Consider the following 17,750-nt stretch of genomic DNA (forward strand, 5'->3'; position numbering starts at 1 on the left):
CGGGACATCCCCACACAAAATACACAGTAACCAACATTCAAATAAAATTTCTGTCTTTTGTGGGGTAAACTTCATTAATAATGTTAAACTGAAGTTATTTCACTTGGGGCAAAAATGAATAAACTAAGTATTTGCATCTTATCTTCTTCCTTTTGCCCAATTTCAAATAATTGAGGATGGAATTTATGTTTGCAGAGTTAGTGGAACAGGAACTAGAAAAAGTGTTTCTTGTGAATTTGTTATTACATTTAAAGTTACAAAATTCAACATAATTAATACAAATCTGTCTTAATTTAGGCATAACTTTGGAATTATTAAATCTTGTTTAATCATAGAGAGCCTTCACAATCTGGTCATATTGTCAAATTATCTGACATTTTTCACAGGAATCAGTGTGGTTGTGTAGAATGTTTCCATCGCCACCATCCATAAAAAGTTTTTCTTTTACCTTTTTTTTTTTTTTTTTTGTAAATTTAAGTGAATTTTTTTTTTCCATTTAATATATTATTAATATTGTTGAAACTTTTAATTAAAGAACAAGCACTCAAATATATCTCCATAACAGTGAGGGGAATTATGGAAAGAGTGGAGAAGCTTCATGTTGGTCTGGAGGACTTTGGATGTTTCCTCTGCCCGGACAGAGCGGCCTTCCTCGGCCTGGAATAATCCACATAGGCCGGCGGGAACCTGCTGGTAACACGCTGGGCTTTACGGAGGGTGACCCCTGCTGATGAGAGGCCGTGTCAGCGGTGACGTCTCGTCTAGTTTTACGACGCTGAGCTCTTACACAATTACAATTTCCGTCAGTTTGACTCGCGGATAGTGACCGCGTTGAACGAGTGCTTTTCCTTCCGTTTTCCCAAAAGCCGATAAATCGTATTTTTATCCCCCGCCGATATTCTGCTGACAACCAGGACTGTGCTGTACACGGACAGACGGAGGTTTAGCGGAAACTGCGACCCGTATTTGAGGGAGTTTGAACTCTTTAAACTCCGGCTCGAGGCCCAGCTCAGAGCTCCAGTGGCGGCTCCGAAAAGTTTGTTGTTGTCACGTGACGACTGACGAACGTGGCGTTATAAAGTTTGTTCGGTGACTTCCATCAGGTCCGCGACGCGATCACAGCCCACTGCACATCGCCTTCACCGCCATGCCTCAACCGAAATACCGAAAGATCGCCGTCATAGGGTACCGGTCTGTAGGTGAGTGCAGCGCCCGGCGGACGCAGAGCTAACGTGCGGCTAACGCGCTAACATGTTGGCTTTGTTGTCGCTGGTGGCTCCGGGCTTTTTACACGGTGACACCGGTTTACCGTTTGTTCACGGTGTTTACAGTCACCCGTTTGCCACAGAGTTGATTATTAATCCACTGTAAACTCAACCTGTTTGCACTGTAGTGAACAGAGCAACACGTGTCCTTTTGAGCTGCATTTTTTTTTTTATAGAATAAGAACAACGGCTGAGTCTTATTTTGTATGATTGGTGACATGACTTCAGAGCAGTGTTGATGTCGATGTGTAGTTTTAGTATTCATTCTAAGATTTTAGTGTGTACTTGGTTATGTTGTGTCTGGTGCCTGTGGTAATTTTGGATCTGTGCAAAAAATAAATAAATAAATAAAAGTGCTGTCACAAATTCGCACACTTCTCCGTCACCACCCATGTAGATACGTTTTAAGTTAATAATTAACTTATAGGTGAAGATAATTCACTTGGTTACGTATGTATCGAGACATTATCGGAGTATTTGGGGTTATTTTAGCTGTTTTGGTGCAGTATAATCCATATCATCGATCTTCTCTTAGTCACAGGAATAGGGTGGAAAATAATAGACTTTAGATATTGCTTTTATTTTTAACCCAGCTTCAAAGTTTATAGAGATGATAAAGAAAACAACAAATGTTCCTATTGTTTTTGATTAAATCATACACGCATTCAAGGAAGAAATACAGGATTTGTTTAATTATGTTAATACTTCAAAATTGAAGTCTTACCAGAAAAACAATTCTTGGTTAATTTGATGATGCACATTTGTGTTACTTTTGGGGTTTTCTCCTGTAAAGGACAGCACGTGTGAGTAAGTTCTGTAGTAGGGTTTGTTTAGGGGTAGGATGGGGTTGGAATGCACTCAGCAGTCCATCACACTGTTCTGAGAGAAAAATAATGTTTTAATACAAAATAAGCTTGAAAATAAAAATGTGTTATAGGCGAGATTATAAAATTCTGTATCGTCAAAATATAAATCTCTATTTATCTTGAATCTCGATTTATTGCCCAGCTCTAATATCAGTTACATGTTATCACCACCCGATTAATCGGTTGGACTCTATTTAAGACCTTTTATTTTGGCAAATAGAAGTGACCAAATCAATTCTGGAAACGGTCGCTGCAAACCAAACATGTAATGAACTTTGTGAGATTGCTGAAGAGAAATCTCACAATATTTTTTACCTTGATTCTCATTGCGTAAATGTTGGATTGCAAGGATGAATTACAGAGGTTCTATGAAGACCTCAATATATCATAATGTTAATAATATTTAGGGGTGTCCCGATCCGATATCAGCCAGAAAACAAATATCGGATTTTATTGCACTGCATCTTAAATCTCCAATAGAAGCGCTCCGATACGTTCTTTGTTGTTTTTGTCCCCGCCCTCAGTTGTTCCCACCATATACTATTACTGACAGTAAAAAATAACTGAAGTGAACTTGAATTGCTGACTATTGTTCTCTGTTTGAGTAACATCACTTGATCAAGCCTTTTCTAACATTCCACACTACAAAATAAGTAGTAAAAGTATGTATGATTCGTGCTGATATGGTATCGCATCGATATCGACCAATACTCAAGGCCGCAATATCGCCATCGAATCGAATGTGAAGAAGTTGTATCGGGACATCCCTAATAATATTAATCGTAAAATGTGTATTACGTTTTCTAATCACTGTCATTTTTGACAGATTATATTGGTTGCTTTTTTGGTTTGCAGACAGTCTGTGATCAAATGTTTTAATGATAGAATAATGTTTTATTGTGTTGGGCAGGAAAATCATCTCTCACCATTCAGTTTGTCGAAGGACAATTTGTTGACTCCTATGACCCGACTATCGAAAACAGTAAGTGTTGTCCTCTGATTCTAGATTTGCAGCAAATGAAATAATCACAAATATTTCACTTATTGTAAACTCCATTGCCTTTTCCCGCAGCCTTTAACAAAATGGTCAGTGTGAACGGTCAGGATTTTAACCTTCAGCTTGTCGACACAGCTGGACAGGTACGTTGTAGCCTGAGACAATAGTGTTGTTGAATCCCAAAATGTGAACTTTGGTATTTCTAATTGTGACATACACTGACATGTTCCTTTAAATGCAAGCCTTCTTTGCCTGCTGTTGTTACAGATTATTTTTTAAATTTCCTGTAGACTTTTATTTTGTAGCTGCAATAGTTAAGACTTCTGTTTGAATCTGTAGGATGAATATTCAATTTTCCCCCAATCGCATTCAATGGACATCCATGGCTATGTCCTTGTCTACTCAGTCACCTCCATGAAAAGGTAAGATAGTTAACACACATTTTCACCATTCTAATGAGGCATATTAACTATTTAAAACCTTATTTTAAACAATTCATTTTTAATAATTTAAAGGAATTCACAAGTTTTTCTTTTTGTTTTCACTTTGGCCAATCATTTTAGTAATGATTTATTCTTCAAACCCTCAGTGTCATCGGCTTGCTCTGATGACATTGTCTGCTTTCCTTTGTTGCATGTCACCTGCACAGTTTTGAAGTTGTAAAGGCTCTACATGACAAACTCTTGGACATGGTTGGGCAGATGCAGTAAGTTTCAATCTTCACATTATTTTTTTTTTGCTCATTCTTTTTTTTTTTTTTAAACCACTCAATTGTGTGTATTTTTAAGGGCCCCAACAGTTCTTGTAGGCAACAAGAAAGATCTTCACATGGAAAGGTAACTAAGACTCATTGCAATGCTTGGATTTCATTAAAGTCTGTGTAAAGCAGAAATACATTTGTGTTTTTACACCACAGAAACATGTCATTAACCACTGAGCCAAATTTGAAAGATGAAAAAAATCACTTAGTATATAAAATTAGGTTTCAAAATCATGGAAAAACAAGCACTTCTATCTGCTCTGAAATGCTGGGGGCGTGTCAGTTAGAGGCGCTGGAACCACGCCCACAAAGTGCGCCTCTTCCGTGTACTGTGTCTATGGGAGAGAGCAATGTAAAATGCGGCTCCAGCGTCGATAGTGCTTCTCCCATTGGTTTTCAAAAAGTTCTTGGATCCGGCCAAACGATGTCAGCGGAAAGGTCTGCTCCGCCCGAGTCCGAATATGTGCATCTCTCCCAAGTAGGGTCAGAACTGCGCCCGCTAGAGGCAAAACACACAATCGTGGTGCAAAAAAAGTGCTAATTTCATGGAAAACGTGGCACCAGCGGTCGCGTTTTATTCCCCAGAGTCTGAATATGTTATTTGTTTTTGGGTAGGGGCCAAATTGCACCCGCTAGAGGCCGCGGAAGTTTGGTGTGCTTCAGTAGCAGGGTCGGGTTTATGCTAATGAGGGTGGCGTTGCGTTACGTAACGCAGCTATGATTTCTGACCCGCCCATTAAATCCTGAACACAGAAATTTGAAACACACTTTGTGAAGCCTAGCCCCACAAATACATTATTAAATGGTTGAGTGGCTTTTTACATGTTTAGGGAATATATTTATGACCTATTTAATATGTTTAGAAGAAAATGGCTGAATTTGCTTTACACGGTCTTTAAATGAAAAAAAAAAAGGTTTAGGTTTAAAACAATTAACATTTTGGGCATTTTTTGGCCCACATTGAAAAATATGTTATTTAGTTAACAACAAATGTTCATTTCGTCACAACACACACACACGTGGACCCTGAAGGATTTACTCAAGCAGACACTGAGGTTTGCGATTGGGCAGGATTTTACTAAGAGGCAGGAAACAGTAATGGAAGGTTAAGGGCAAGCTGAATGTGACAGTAATGACCGTAGAGGCTATGGGAACCCTTCTCCATTCTCATGGGTTTGTAGCTTCTCCAGCCCCCTGGTAACGGCAGACATCCAAACTCACAACAAACTTAGAGCTATTCGACAAAGCCCAGACTGGCCCAGGATTGCATAGATTTTTTGTTTGTGGGGGAAGCAGGGAAACTACTATGATTTATGTAATGGAAGTTTTCTCTCCTCCCAGTATGCAGCATGGTAAAAAGTTTAAAAACAGTGCAACATAATAAAAGCTGCAAGAATGAAATGGCATGAAGGTTTTTAATCATGGCACACTTTGGACTGTATGATGTTGACTCTATCCATTGTGCAGTCCACTCTGTACCATCTGTGTGGGCAGAGAATTTCCAGCTGCAACTGAGCTGAACACTTTTTTTTTTTTTTTTTTTTCCATGGTCTCACAACTGTTTAGAGACACCTGGTTCACCCTGGTTCTAAGCTAGTGGGCTGATGATTGCTTACTTTGCTGGGAAGACATTTCAGACGGGGATACATCAAGGGAATATTTGTTATATGTTTTGACAACACATCCTGTAACTGTTGGTTTTAATCAAAGGAATGCTCATCTACAATATATTACATGTACAGAGGGATTCTTTTTAAAGATGGCGGATAACCTTTTATCACTAAGGAGGTTTTATTTTAGGACAGGCATTAGTGATTGTTATTATTGATCAGTCACAAATTTTTTTGGCAGAGTCATCAAGACTGAGGAGGGGAAAAAACTTGCTGATTCGTGGGGTGCTGCCTTTATGGAGTCCTCAGCTAAGGAGAATGAGGTAGGGATTGATGCATTTAAAAACCAACACTGGCTGTTCTTTCATAAATGGGATTCTCGTACTGTTAATGCTAGAGACTCCCCTTCTGATGCTCTTGTTGCAATGCAGACTGCTGTGGAGGTCTTCAAGAGGATTATCTTGGAGATGGAGAAAGCTGATGGAAATGCTCCTCCGGAAGAGAAGAAATGCGCTGTGATGTGAAAGCTCTTCCCGGACATCAGTAAGCTTAAGTTACTGAAGACCAGAGGCCCAACCTTGAAAGCTCGCCCATCGTGACCTCGTCATCATTGAAACCAACGCATTGAAATGTTTCTGCTCCACTTGGAAAACGGATTAATTAACATCCCAAAGCAAGCTCCATCAGATGGGGATAAAAAGCTCCTTCAGCCGTCATTTTGGTTAGATTTTGAAATGGAAGCTCTGCGTGGGCCTCATTAAAAAAAAAATATTTCAGTCCAACTTGCAGAACAAACAAAACAAGATTGTTCGACATTTAGTTTAAAGGATTTCACTGTTTTTTTTTTTTTTTAACAAATCCTTAGTAGAGTTAATGTACAGTCAGTGCTGTTTCAGGAACCTCATCACATCCATTGATGTAGAATCACAGTCCACATTGCTTTAAATGTGCTGCTAAGCTGTCACTATTTGTCACAAATAGTGGATTTCTTGGATCGATTGAGATCTCATCACACTTTCCCAGATAACACCTTTTTTTTCTTTTTTTTTTTAATTAAAAGAGAATCCAACCATCTTCAGGTGCCTCTCACTTTGGGGCTGCGTTTCTGTGACGGACGTCTGCTCGTCTGTTTTCCACTGCTCACACTCAGCTCCATTTGATTCTACTGTTTTATTTTTTACTTGCCTGTAATTTGGATGTTGTGCTTTCAGACACAAGTTTAGTTTGGTATAGACATTTGCTTATACCTGATATGGCCTTTATTTTATTTTAATACATTTCTAGTCTTTGATTTAAATATTTTTGAAACATCGTAAGTGATGCGGATCTACTTTCCTTTCAGTATCCTAGGTAGATTACATGTTTTTGAATGCATTATGGTTTTTAAGTTAACATGAATTTTTAATTTCATTTTAGCAATGCATTCTATTATTTACACTAAATGGTTAAAAGCAGCAGAGTTAGCTTGATACTTATTGAACTTTGATTTTGTGCAGACTGCAAAGAAAGTCGTTGCATGAAGGTTGTTGATTTCTTTTGATGGACATTAGCATTTTCTCAATGATAGAGTTCATTCATCCTTTTTGCCCTATTAAAATGGCATTTTCTCTGATTATTAATTTGATATTGTTTCACCTGTAGTGGATAATTGTGCCTATAGAAAAAAAAAATCTATAGATATAGAAACTATTCGCAGGGATTGGTTGAAAGGGACGCCATCTTACTCGGGACTTACGCACAGTTACCAGTTTCTGTGCATGTGAAGAAATGGGGCAACTATCACATTAAAGAACCATTTAATTAATGCTGTTATATAGCTAAATATAAATACTTGCAATTTTAAGAAGCAAATGATATAATGCAATACGTAAATGGGCTATAGATACAATACATATAAGGTTTTCTCTACCATCTTCCCAGATCTTTTAATTGAACAGCTTTGTGGAAAGAAGATGAGAGTAATTCTATTTCTCGGTGTAGTTTATTCTGTGTTAGTCACAGGTAAAATTTAGTAGCAGGCCTGCTGTTCCTGCAAACAACAGCTCACACACAGGCGAGTATCAGAAGCACGAGTGTGTCCGGAGAATTGGGAGTTAACATTTTATCTTCTTGGGCTGGGCGTTACTCTGTACAATAGTTTGGTTGGTGCAAGAAGTTTGGGCCAGTTTTCAGTCACACCACAGACCAACCCCTGCAACTGTAATTTCTGAGCTTTTATGTGGTATCAACAAAATATGGGTGTGTAGGTGTTGAGTCATAGTGATTGAGTGAGTGCAATGAGGCTTCAGAGATAACTGCTGGTAGTATAGGGAAGAAACCTATAATATATTTATACTATAATACAGAATTGATATTATGGTACAATAATTATATGCATTATACATGATACGGTAACATCTGTTATATAGGTAAACACTGCTTTCAATGCTGTTTTTAACAATATTAGATATTATTTGAGTTATGTGAATAAAACTACTCAACACTTATTTTTTTCATTACTATCACTGCAAGTTTTGCATATTGTTAAATATCACAACATTGCTCTTTAATTTGATTATTTTTAATAGTTATCCTGATTATTTTCGTGGACAGAAGCTGGTTGCTACACGTACTTAGTCCTGAGTAAGATGGTGGCTGAATTGGTGGTGTTCTCCCTGGGTTCTTGTCCTTTCTTCTGTGTATTTCTATGATTGTATCATTTTTGAAGTGCTTTGCGGACTCGTGGTTTGATTGATGATGGTTGAACAGAAGCTGGTGATGCTGTGTCTTGTGCCTTACAGTTCTTCAGACTACCTTATCTGATCCCTCTCATGACCCAAGGTGCTCTTTAAGGGGTTTCTTTCCTGCCTCCTGTTCATGCAACACCATTGGGACTGGTGTTGTTCAACACCAACATCTGCCTGTGTTTCAACACTTGATCCACAGAAATATTGCTGTAAACAGTTTTGTAAATACATAAATCTGTTACTCATTTGATGTGATTGCTAATTGGAGTCGTTTGTCTTGAATTCAACCTAATTTCAGATTCAGTTATTGGCTCAACAACACTATAAGAACAAATAGTAAAATGAACAGCTTGAAAGGACAGTCTACACACAGTTTAAAATCAGCTGAGGTTTACAAATGTTCCAAAATGAGGAACAAAATAACAAGGAAAGTTTGTTTTTTTATAAAGTTCATGAAATACACCCTGTTGTAATTGTTGTGGGTATATAATATAAATGAATTGGACAATATTAAATGATAAATACTCAGATCAAGGGTCCTATGGAATTTTTGGAGCAAGATGTTTCCTTTTTTTTATTGAACACATTTTGTAAGCATGAACAGTGCAATACAATTCTTTATGAAGTATTAGTTTAAGAAGACTTTATTAGGCTGTGGTTGTAATTTAGATGAGATCTTGTTATGACCAAGCTATAGGTATCCAGGTAACTCCAAAAGGGTTGAAAACTTTTTCTCACAAATTATTCTCACAATAATTGATAAATAATTTTAAAATTAAGGAAAAGAACACTATGATTGGGGAATGAAAGGATACTCACTGGGATATGTTTAAAAAAGAGTATTTTTGTTGTCTTTTTAAGGATAATGGACCTTTATGATTATAATTATGAATGCCACCCCCCCCCCCCCCCCCTTTTTTTTTTAAAGAAAGTTAAAAAAAAAAAAAAAAAAGGAAAACCTGAAATTAATAAGATAGAGATACAACATATGTGATTATTATTATTATTTTTTTTTATTTCATTTAGACATTTCACCAAGGTTTTATTACAATTTTTTTTAAAATGTACAAAATGGGAGATAACTACACAACGAAAATATATTAGATCAGTTCACAAATTAAATACATTAAACTGGGCGAAAAACTCTTTCATATTTTTTGTTTGCGTATCGCAGACGAATTACATTTTAGCTCAATTTATTCTTTCTTTTCATGGTGGTTTTACATGCATTACGGTAGGTTCCTTCGTGAATTCTTGTTGCGGCCCTCCACCATTAAAACGGCAGGTTGTGCGACCGGAAGCCTGTAAAACATCATCCCCGGTTGTTCGGTTCGTGGAAAATGGAGTGTGTAAGTCTGGGCGTCCTCTGTTGCTCTTTTCACTCGACAACAGTCCTAAATGTTTCTCTTTACCCACTTAATACATCACCTAGCCTCACTTGTATGTTTGCTTACGGTAGTTGTTTGCTTGGGAGCTCATTCTGTATAAGTATTTAAATTTCTAGCTACTGCTAGCTTCACTCTTGTTCATTTTGTTAGTCGACGACAAACTTAATTGGGCACTCCTGCGTATCCAGACACATGTGTATCTTTTGTCCAGTATTTGATTCATGTTTCAATGGTTTCTGTTAGCTGTGCTAAAGTCTCCTTCACTTAATGTCAACAAACCTTGACGCTTGCTAGCTGCCGGCTAGCAGCTCAAATGTAGCTGTGTCTAATTAACTTTAAACGCAACTATAACAACATGGAGAAACAGCACGAATTACTTTTTGTGACTTTAAGCCATAATTACTGATTGTCTCGTACTGTTCCCTTATTGCATCGGGTTACACATGCATCACAATCACATGGCATACGGGGGTGTTGCATTAAATTCTGTGACGTTTAACACGCTATGTGTCGCTTTGAGTCCGGTTGAGCTCCTATCATGCATGTTTATTAGTAGGAGTCAAACTTTGGTGACAATTTTTATCCTCTGGAAGTTTTCATTTTAGCAGAACTTGTTATCTCGAACCTATGTGTGTGTGTGTATATGTATACATAATATACGTTAGTAGAGGTGACTCAAGTCAATTACCTTTGAAATGCATGAAGTAATCTGTCCTTGACAAATCTGCAATACAAAACTGACGGCTTAATAAACAGATAAATAACTTATTATAGATTTTAGTACATGCTTAAAAAAAAATCTGGATGTTGTTACATTCACCCGAACTAAATGCTACTGTAAAAACTGATGTGTTCAAACTGGGTTATCAAGGCTTCTATTATTATTATTATTATTATTATTATTATTATTATTATTGTTTGTTAAATGTATTTTTCAGATCCCAGCAGTCATTGATGACCTTGAGGGGAAGAAGGAGCCAGTGGTTGAAGGTATTTTGCAAGAACTAATTCTATATAACAAATAAATTCATTTTTTTCCTAAGTGTCCTCACCTGCTTTGTTCTCTTTAGATGCAGACCACAACGTTTACACCAGGTTCATGAAATCTCATCGTTGTTATGACCTCGTGCCCACGAGTTCCAAATTAGTTGTGTTTGACACTTCGCTTCAGGTCAGTATCCTTCAAGGGCAATGCAATAACTGTATTCACCTTTATCAAACACCGAGTGAGTTTAAACGTGTAAATCAATCTTCAGGTGAAGAAGGCGTTTTTTGCTCTGGTCTCTAATGGGGTGAGAGCAGCTCCTCTGTGGGACAGTAAGAAGCAATGCTTTGTTGGTAAGAAAAAAACATCCTCTGCCTCATTGAATGAAGGTATCTTTTAACTGTGAACCTTATGAATGTTTTTTTGTGCTCTGCAGGTATGCTCACCATCACAGACTTTATCAACATTCTTCATCGCTACTATAAATCTCCCTTGGTAAGTTAGCACCACCTCTCCAAGTTTTATATTTTTTAGATTGTGTGTAAGGTTGGTTTACTTTTTAGCGGCCTCCAAGTCCAAAGTATTGTCCCCACTATTATAAACGGGACACACACTGCTCTATTTTGCTTTTTTAGTTTAAAGGTTATTTAGTTTATTTAAAAGTTGTTCTTGCGATGATGTCACGTGTTACTTCTGTTTTCATACAAGGGCACAATTGTGACACGTCATGAGAAAACCGGAAACGAGTTGGCCAGGGTTTTTTTTTTTTTAGTTATTTACAGATTGTGAAAGTGTGGTTTCTAAACTTTCCCATGGTGTCACACACGTAGAAATAAAATAATATTTGAACAAGTTATGGCCGTTTGAGTGTTGGCAGTCTCCAAACTACCTGTATATAACTGAGAAATTCTTCCTCAAAGATTCAGAAGTTTTTCTCACCTCCAGAGCAGCCAGCAGAGAGGCTGTAACAAAGGCTGTGCGTGTGCATTACTTTGCATTAACCCAACCAGCCTGTGAACACACATACACAGCTGACGGAACATACCAGTTAGAGGAAATGTTCCTTCAATCAGAAGAAAGCAAACGTAATATAAGCATTGCATACTGGGAGGCCTGGGACCATTAAAAGAAATGTATGAACATAATGTTTTTTTTTTGTGTGTTACGGGTGCCCCGATTCTAGAAATCTAATCACACAATGTCCATGCTTTTACCCCCACCATTAAAAGCCTGGCCAACAACCACGTACTGTAGTTAATCTTTATTTTTATTTTTCAGGTTCAGATTTATGAGTTGGAGGAACACAAAATTGAAACATGGAGAGGTAAGAACGTATAAAAACACATTGTCCAGTGTGCTGATTAATTTTCTCGTTTAACTTTAGAGGTGTATCTACAAGACTCATTCAAGCCGTTGGTTAGCATATCTCCAAATGCCAGGTGAGAAGCACCTGTATCTGTATCAAATCTTCCCTCCCCTTTTTTTTTTGCGTAGCCAGTGAAATTGAGTGAATTATTTCTCATGTGTTCCCTCCTTCTGCCAGTCTGTATGATGCAGTATCATCTTTAGTGAAGAACAAGATTCACAGACTGCCCGTCATTGACCCTCTGACGGGCAACACACTCTATATTCTTACACACAAGAGGATCCTCAAGTTTCTGAAACTTTTTGTGAGTTTCCTGAATTTCTTTTTTTTCACCTCCAACAGTTAATCATCTCACATGGCTGTCCTTTGTGTGATGTTGTCATAGAGTATGAAAAACTTTGGCTTTTTATTCCTCCTTAAACGAGCCGGATCACTTGTTTGTGCTTTCAGATAGCAGAAATGCCAAAGCCCTCATTTTTGAGTCAAACTTTAGAGGAGCTGAACATTGGTACGTTTAAGAACATAGTGGTGGTCCGCACTGACACGCCCCTGTACACGGCACTTGGCATCTTTGTTGAGCAGCGGGTGTCCGCGCTCCCCGTCATAGATGATAAAGGTAGGAGAACAATAACATTTATGTTGTCATTTGTAATGTAAAGCATTTATTACTGAATTTCTTATCTGCTGTGTCTGTTTCTGCAGGTCGAGTGGTGGACATTTACTCAAAGTTTGATGTTATAGTAAGTTGGAAGCAATCTTCAATTCACACATAAGCAGTTTTCATTACAGCGGGAGCAACATTATCAGAATTTGTCAGCATTTAGGATTGAATAAAATAGCTTTTTATTCATTATAATAATACAAAACATACATTCTCCAAAGTGCATTATGAAAAATTCTATTGTAATTGACTCGTAAAACCAGACACACTAACAACAACACAAAAGAAAGAGAATGTATACAAAAAGTTAACACCAAGATTTAATTGAATTTCCCTCAAATATGATATATATTGACAATAAAGGTAATTTGTAGCCTTACCAAGCTGAGCATTAATCCAGGGAAGAACTAAAGATTTTGTAAATTTTTTGTTTTGTGTTTCTTCATTGTGTGATTTTTATTTTCTTTCCAAATGTCCTTTCCCGATTCTTTTAAAAATAATCTTTTGTCTTTTCATTTTTTGATTGTTAATGATTTTTTAATCTTAACGAATTTTTGGTAAATCTCAGGTAATACAGTGTACTCAAAGACAAATAACCACTTTAGAGAGAGTTGACAAACATAAAAATACCACCAGTAGTTATTTTCCTGAATCTGAAACCGATGAGTAGCGCCCCCCTGTAGACCGAGAAATGGTATCAGTATCTGTTCTTTTCAAACTCGACACTGATCAGTCATTGTGGTTATATTTGTGTATAGAACCTCGCTGCTGAGAAAACGTACAACAACCTGGACTTGACCGTGACCAAAGCTCTACAGCATCGCTCGCAGTACTTTGAGGGAGTGCTGACGTGTAACAGGCACGAGAGCCTGGAGGCTATTATCAATAGGCTGGTGGAGGCTGAGGTGAGAAAACATCTAACCATAATCGTCCACGTTATTTTGAATGCTGAATTTTACTGTAGTATGTATAATATTTTTAAATAGGCTCTGCAGCCCATTGTTATATATTTCAATATATCTCTAATGACAATGTGTGATACACTTGTCAAAGTTTGCACATGGCGTAATCTTGGTCCACCTTAAATGAAGGAGTTGGATCTCACTCTGCTTATGTTATTAACCTTTTTTTTGTCATGTTTTGTATTGTAAGCATTAATAAAGAAATCTATTAGTATGAACGTTCGTCTTTTGAAGCACTTTATTTCTGTTGTTTGTCCCAATTTATCTCTCATTTACCTTCTCCTGCTGAGCTGCCTGGATGCAACACATCATTGCTGTGATAATTTCATTTGTCATTTCAAGAAATCTAACACCGTCCCACTTCCATCAATCTATCCATCCATTCTCTTCCACTTATCTGTTGTCGGGTCCTGGAGGCAGCATCCCTGGCAGGGAGGCCCAGACCTCCGTTTCCTCAGCCACTTCTTCCAGCTCCTCCGGGGGAATCCTGAGGTGTTCCCAGGCCAGCTGAGAGACATAGTCCCTCCAGCGTGTCCTAAATTTCCTCAAGATCTCCTTCCGGAGGGACATGTCCTGAACGGCGCACTCGCGAGGGGCATCCTGGCTCTTCTCAATGTGGTGGAGCAGGGGCTCTACTCTGAGCCCCTCCTGGATGACTGAACTTCTCACCCTATCTCTAAGGGAGAGCCCAGCCACCTTACGGAGTAAACTCATTTCGGCCGCTTGTACCCGCAATCTTGTTTTTTTGGTCATGACCCAAAACTCATGACCATAGGTGAGGGTAGGAACGTAGATTGACCTGTAAATCGAGAGCTTCACCTTTCGCCTCAGCTCTCTCTTCACCACGACGGATCGGTGCAGACATTGCACCAATCCGCCTGTAAATCTCTCGCTCCATCTTTTCCTCACTCGTGAACCAGACACCAAGGTACTTGAGCTCCTCCACTTGGGGCAGGATCTCATTCCCAACGCTGAGAAGGCACTCCTCCTTTTTCTGTTCCACTTCCTGTTTTGTTAAAATATCTCTGAACCAATACTCATCTAACACAAGGATCCTTCAGTGTGTTTACATGCACACACAAGTCATATTAAATATCTTATTTCTTGTCAGAGTGAACATTCAGGAGAGAAAACCCAACTCCTAACAAACTTCATCTGACTAATTTACAAAATGGTGAACAATGATAGTTTCCAAAAAGAAAAAAATAACCACATATCCCAATGTTTTAGTACTTTCCTCCTGTACTTGTGTTAAGATTTTCAGCTGTAGAAGAATTAAAGTGGTTTCCTCCTCTTTCCAAAAGTGCGTTTTCTGCTTCTCGCCTGCAACGAATCTTCATCTTCTTCCAGGTTATGGTTCGAGAGAAAAAAGTGTTGCATGCACAGAACGTGTGTTGGATGCCTACCAAGCTAATGTTCCTACATGCACTATTAGCTTGATTGTTGATCAATTATCAAGGTGTTAATCGAGCTGTAGAGAGTCTAGTTCCTGCTTAGCTAATCTGTTTACATACATTTAAAAATCCAGTGATGAAAGGACTCGGCTAAGCTGTTGTGTTGTTGTGTTCTCCAGGTGCACAGACTGGTGGTGGTGGACGAGCAGGACGTGGTGAAGGGCATTGTCTCTCTTTCGGACATCCTGCAGGCACTGGTTCTCACTGATGGAGAGGAAGGTAGGTCCACATCATTGAAGTTGAACATGAGAAGTGTTTGTCTTTCAATTCTTTGTGACGATTACGGTTTCTCTGTGTGCAGAAACAGCCTGAGGCAATAACCTTCATAAAGACATGTTGAATGTGGAGCAGAGAGAGGAAAGGAACAAGAGGAGCATCACAACATATTCATAGCATTCTCTCTCTCTCTGGTAACATTCACTCTTGAAGACTTCTCTGCTGCTTTACCATTATGAAGTTCACTGGGTTTAGATATGTGTGTCACTGTCACATGCCAAGCACTGGAAATGGGGAGCTGAGAAAGGTGTTTAAGCACAAAGATCCTATGCTGTTGCCACTTCAGATATCCTTGCACTTCTTGGCTGCCATGCAGTTATTGAGGAGGCAGACTTTCTCCCAATAATATAGAAATCATTTTCTAAATTATTAACATTCTGAGGGCTAAGTCTATGGATTTTGAAGCTTGCTCAGAATAGTTGGACCAGTTTAGCCTGTCTATGGGCTGTGGGTTTGTGATGTTGTTCAATCAGTCTTTGATGTAATTTCTTTGTTTCTCTTTTATCCAAATTGAATAAACATTTTGAAAGGAAGCACATGTTGCTCACTCAGCAGCAGAGCATCCTTTTTTTTTTTTTTTAGCTGCACTATTTATTTTAGGTCCAATTTCCATCAAACGGGTCCCATCACTAGTAGAAAATTAAAGTAAACTTGGAAATGGTGCTCAAAAATTAGAATATAATTTGCAACAATTAAGCAAAGGCTTTAGAGGCTCAGCGTTCAGTTGTAGTCCAGTCAGCAAAGCAGCGAGAAGGACTTTAAACTCTGCTGGTTGATGACCACGCATTTGTGTTGTTTTGTTAATGTGTTTTAGGTTTTGTAATGTTTAATCTATGCTTTTCTAAAATATTTTGTTCCTCAGCTTTAGTCTATATATCAGCCTACACTGTTTTTACATCATTAGGGCTCTTGTCCTGAATGTTCAAAACTTCAATATTAAAGCCAAATTAAAATATTTTACTACACCTGTAAAAGTATTAGAGATACAGTGAGGATTATTTTCAAATGTGTCCTGAAGTTAATACTTCATTGATTATATCATAAAAGTAGGGAATAATTGTTAGTTTAAACAGTGGTAGGTGTACCACAATGTCAAGCAGTCCTTGTATTTCTTTTCCTATATTGCATTTGGAATCACTCTTAAAGAGCAAATATTGTAATAATAGAGGGACGTCAAAAGCTGATCTTTCAGACTTTCTCCTGATCTGCTTGATGTCATGTCGATAGATTCAAGCATGTTGAATCATAACTCAATCATACATAACTCATACTAAAGCTTTAAAGTCATTTGGTCCTATCACAAGCTATAGAAGACTTTTTTTTTGATGGATCCAGTGATTATTATTATTGACATTGATTTGAGAAGAAATGTTAAATACATCATCATTGAAGTCCATCATAGATCATACTTCATTTTCTTTTATTAAACTTGTTTCAGTCTTGAAGCATTGAAATGTTCACATTTGTGCATGAATATAATCTGTAAGGACTCTGAGTGCGCTCATGGCCAAATAGCTCCAATTTTATATATGTTGATGTGATCTGTTTGTGTAAAATGAAGGTCTAAACAACAAATATGAGTTACATCATTATTTTGAATGTATTAAAATTTCAATGCTTAAATATGCCTTGTATACTGAAACATTACATTCACTATGTTGTTTGTACATTTCAAAAACCTGTACAAATGTCATACTGTGGCAACATGTGACTCATAGTTGTTGTAGTAACCTGTAATAACATTCTGAAATTATTGAATATTAATTAAAAAAATTATAATCTTGGGATCTGATTTTTTATTTTTTTCTTGAATGCATCTTGGGATTGTTAGAGGGAGAAAAAATTAGCATTAGAATGTAAATTAAATAGAAAAAATAAATAAAACTAGAATTAGAGTTAATGTTAAAACTTGACCCTAGGTGTTTCAGTATTGTTTCCACGTAGTCCAAATCGGTGACGTGCCGTGAGCAATTGGGTTGGGTAGGCAGGGCACCAATGACAATTCCATATGTTTCTGCTGGCAAGTGTTAATCTAACAAAATCAAGAAACTTAAACAATTATTCAGTAGCAGCCTCCATACTCTCCCAAAAAGATAAATCTCATGACACAGCAGCGCATCCGTTGTTTGTGTTAGAAACACGGAGAAAATGACAACAACTCGGAACAGCCTCAGCGAGGTGCATCCATAAAGCCAATTCTACCTAATAATGTTCTGACCTTACCTTTGCTGAAGGTCTGGTAGCTCAGGTGTTGGTCTCCCATCTTTTAAAAGCTGTCATTTTTACCTCAAAAGAAAGTTTCTTTATCGTCTGTAGCGCTGTCATGCTTCCTGTAGTGTTATCCCTTGCAGCAGCGTTCACGTGATATCATTCACTAATGCACTGTGAACTTAGGTATAGCATTTAGCATAACGTGGTTACGTTCAAAGGCAGC

At 37.8% G+C, this 17,750-nt stretch overlaps 2 protein-coding genes across 2 annotated transcripts; both read left to right on the plus strand.

Annotated features, from left to right (window-relative positions):
- The first annotated feature begins 727 nt into the window (after positions 1-727).
- On the plus strand, positions 728-8,486 carry rhebl1 (Ras homolog, mTORC1 binding like 1). Its single transcript, XM_028446235.1, has 8 exons — positions 728-1,199; positions 3,042-3,113; positions 3,204-3,271; positions 3,468-3,550; positions 3,778-3,834; positions 3,917-3,964; positions 5,740-5,821; positions 5,930-8,486. Exons 1-8 carry the CDS (start codon positions 1,148-1,150, stop codon positions 6,020-6,022), a joined length of 555 nt encoding a protein of 184 aa, XP_028302036.1. The 5' UTR covers positions 728-1,147; the 3' UTR covers positions 6,023-8,486.
- Positions 8,487-9,489: 1,003 nt separating this feature from the next.
- On the plus strand, positions 9,490-16,472 carry LOC114463021 (5'-AMP-activated protein kinase subunit gamma-1-like). The gene is made up of 13 exons (XM_028446234.1): positions 9,490-9,573; positions 10,551-10,602; positions 10,683-10,783; positions 10,869-10,950; positions 11,034-11,092; positions 11,876-11,921; positions 11,982-12,036; positions 12,141-12,267; positions 12,414-12,579; positions 12,666-12,703; positions 13,383-13,529; positions 15,160-15,259; positions 15,342-16,472. The coding sequence occupies exons 1-13, from the start codon at positions 9,565-9,567 to the stop codon at positions 15,350-15,352; spliced, it is 993 nt and encodes a 330-aa protein (XP_028302035.1). The 5' UTR covers positions 9,490-9,564; the 3' UTR covers positions 15,353-16,472.
- The last annotated feature ends 1,278 nt before the right edge of the window (positions 16,473-17,750 follow it).

The sequence above is a fragment of the Gouania willdenowi genome, chromosome 5 (genome assembly GCF_900634775.1).
Source record: "Gouania willdenowi chromosome 5, fGouWil2.1, whole genome shotgun sequence".
In the NCBI taxonomy this organism is placed as follows: Eukaryota; Metazoa; Chordata; class Actinopteri; order Blenniiformes; family Gobiesocidae; genus Gouania; species Gouania willdenowi.

Excerpts from the sequence above, each read along its gene's own strand:
- LOC114463021 (XM_028446234.1), top strand. Across the intron at positions 10,951-11,033 it reads TAAGAAGCAATGCTTTGTTG|GTATGCTCACCATCACAGAC; the intron begins GTAAGAAAAAAA and ends TGTGCTCTGCAG. Across the intron at positions 12,704-13,382 it reads ACTCAAAGTTTGATGTTATA|AACCTCGCTGCTGAGAAAAC; the intron begins GTAAGTTGGAAG and ends ATTTGTGTATAG.
- rhebl1 (XM_028446235.1), top strand. The coding sequence starts at position 1,148 with ATGCCTCAACCGAAATACCGAAAGATCGCCGTCATAGGGTACCGGTCT. Across the intron at positions 3,551-3,777 it reads TCAGTCACCTCCATGAAAAG|TTTTGAAGTTGTAAAGGCTC; the intron begins GTAAGATAGTTA and ends TCACCTGCACAG. Across the intron at positions 3,965-5,739 it reads AAAGATCTTCACATGGAAAG|AGTCATCAAGACTGAGGAGG; the intron begins GTAACTAAGACT and ends TTTTTTTGGCAG.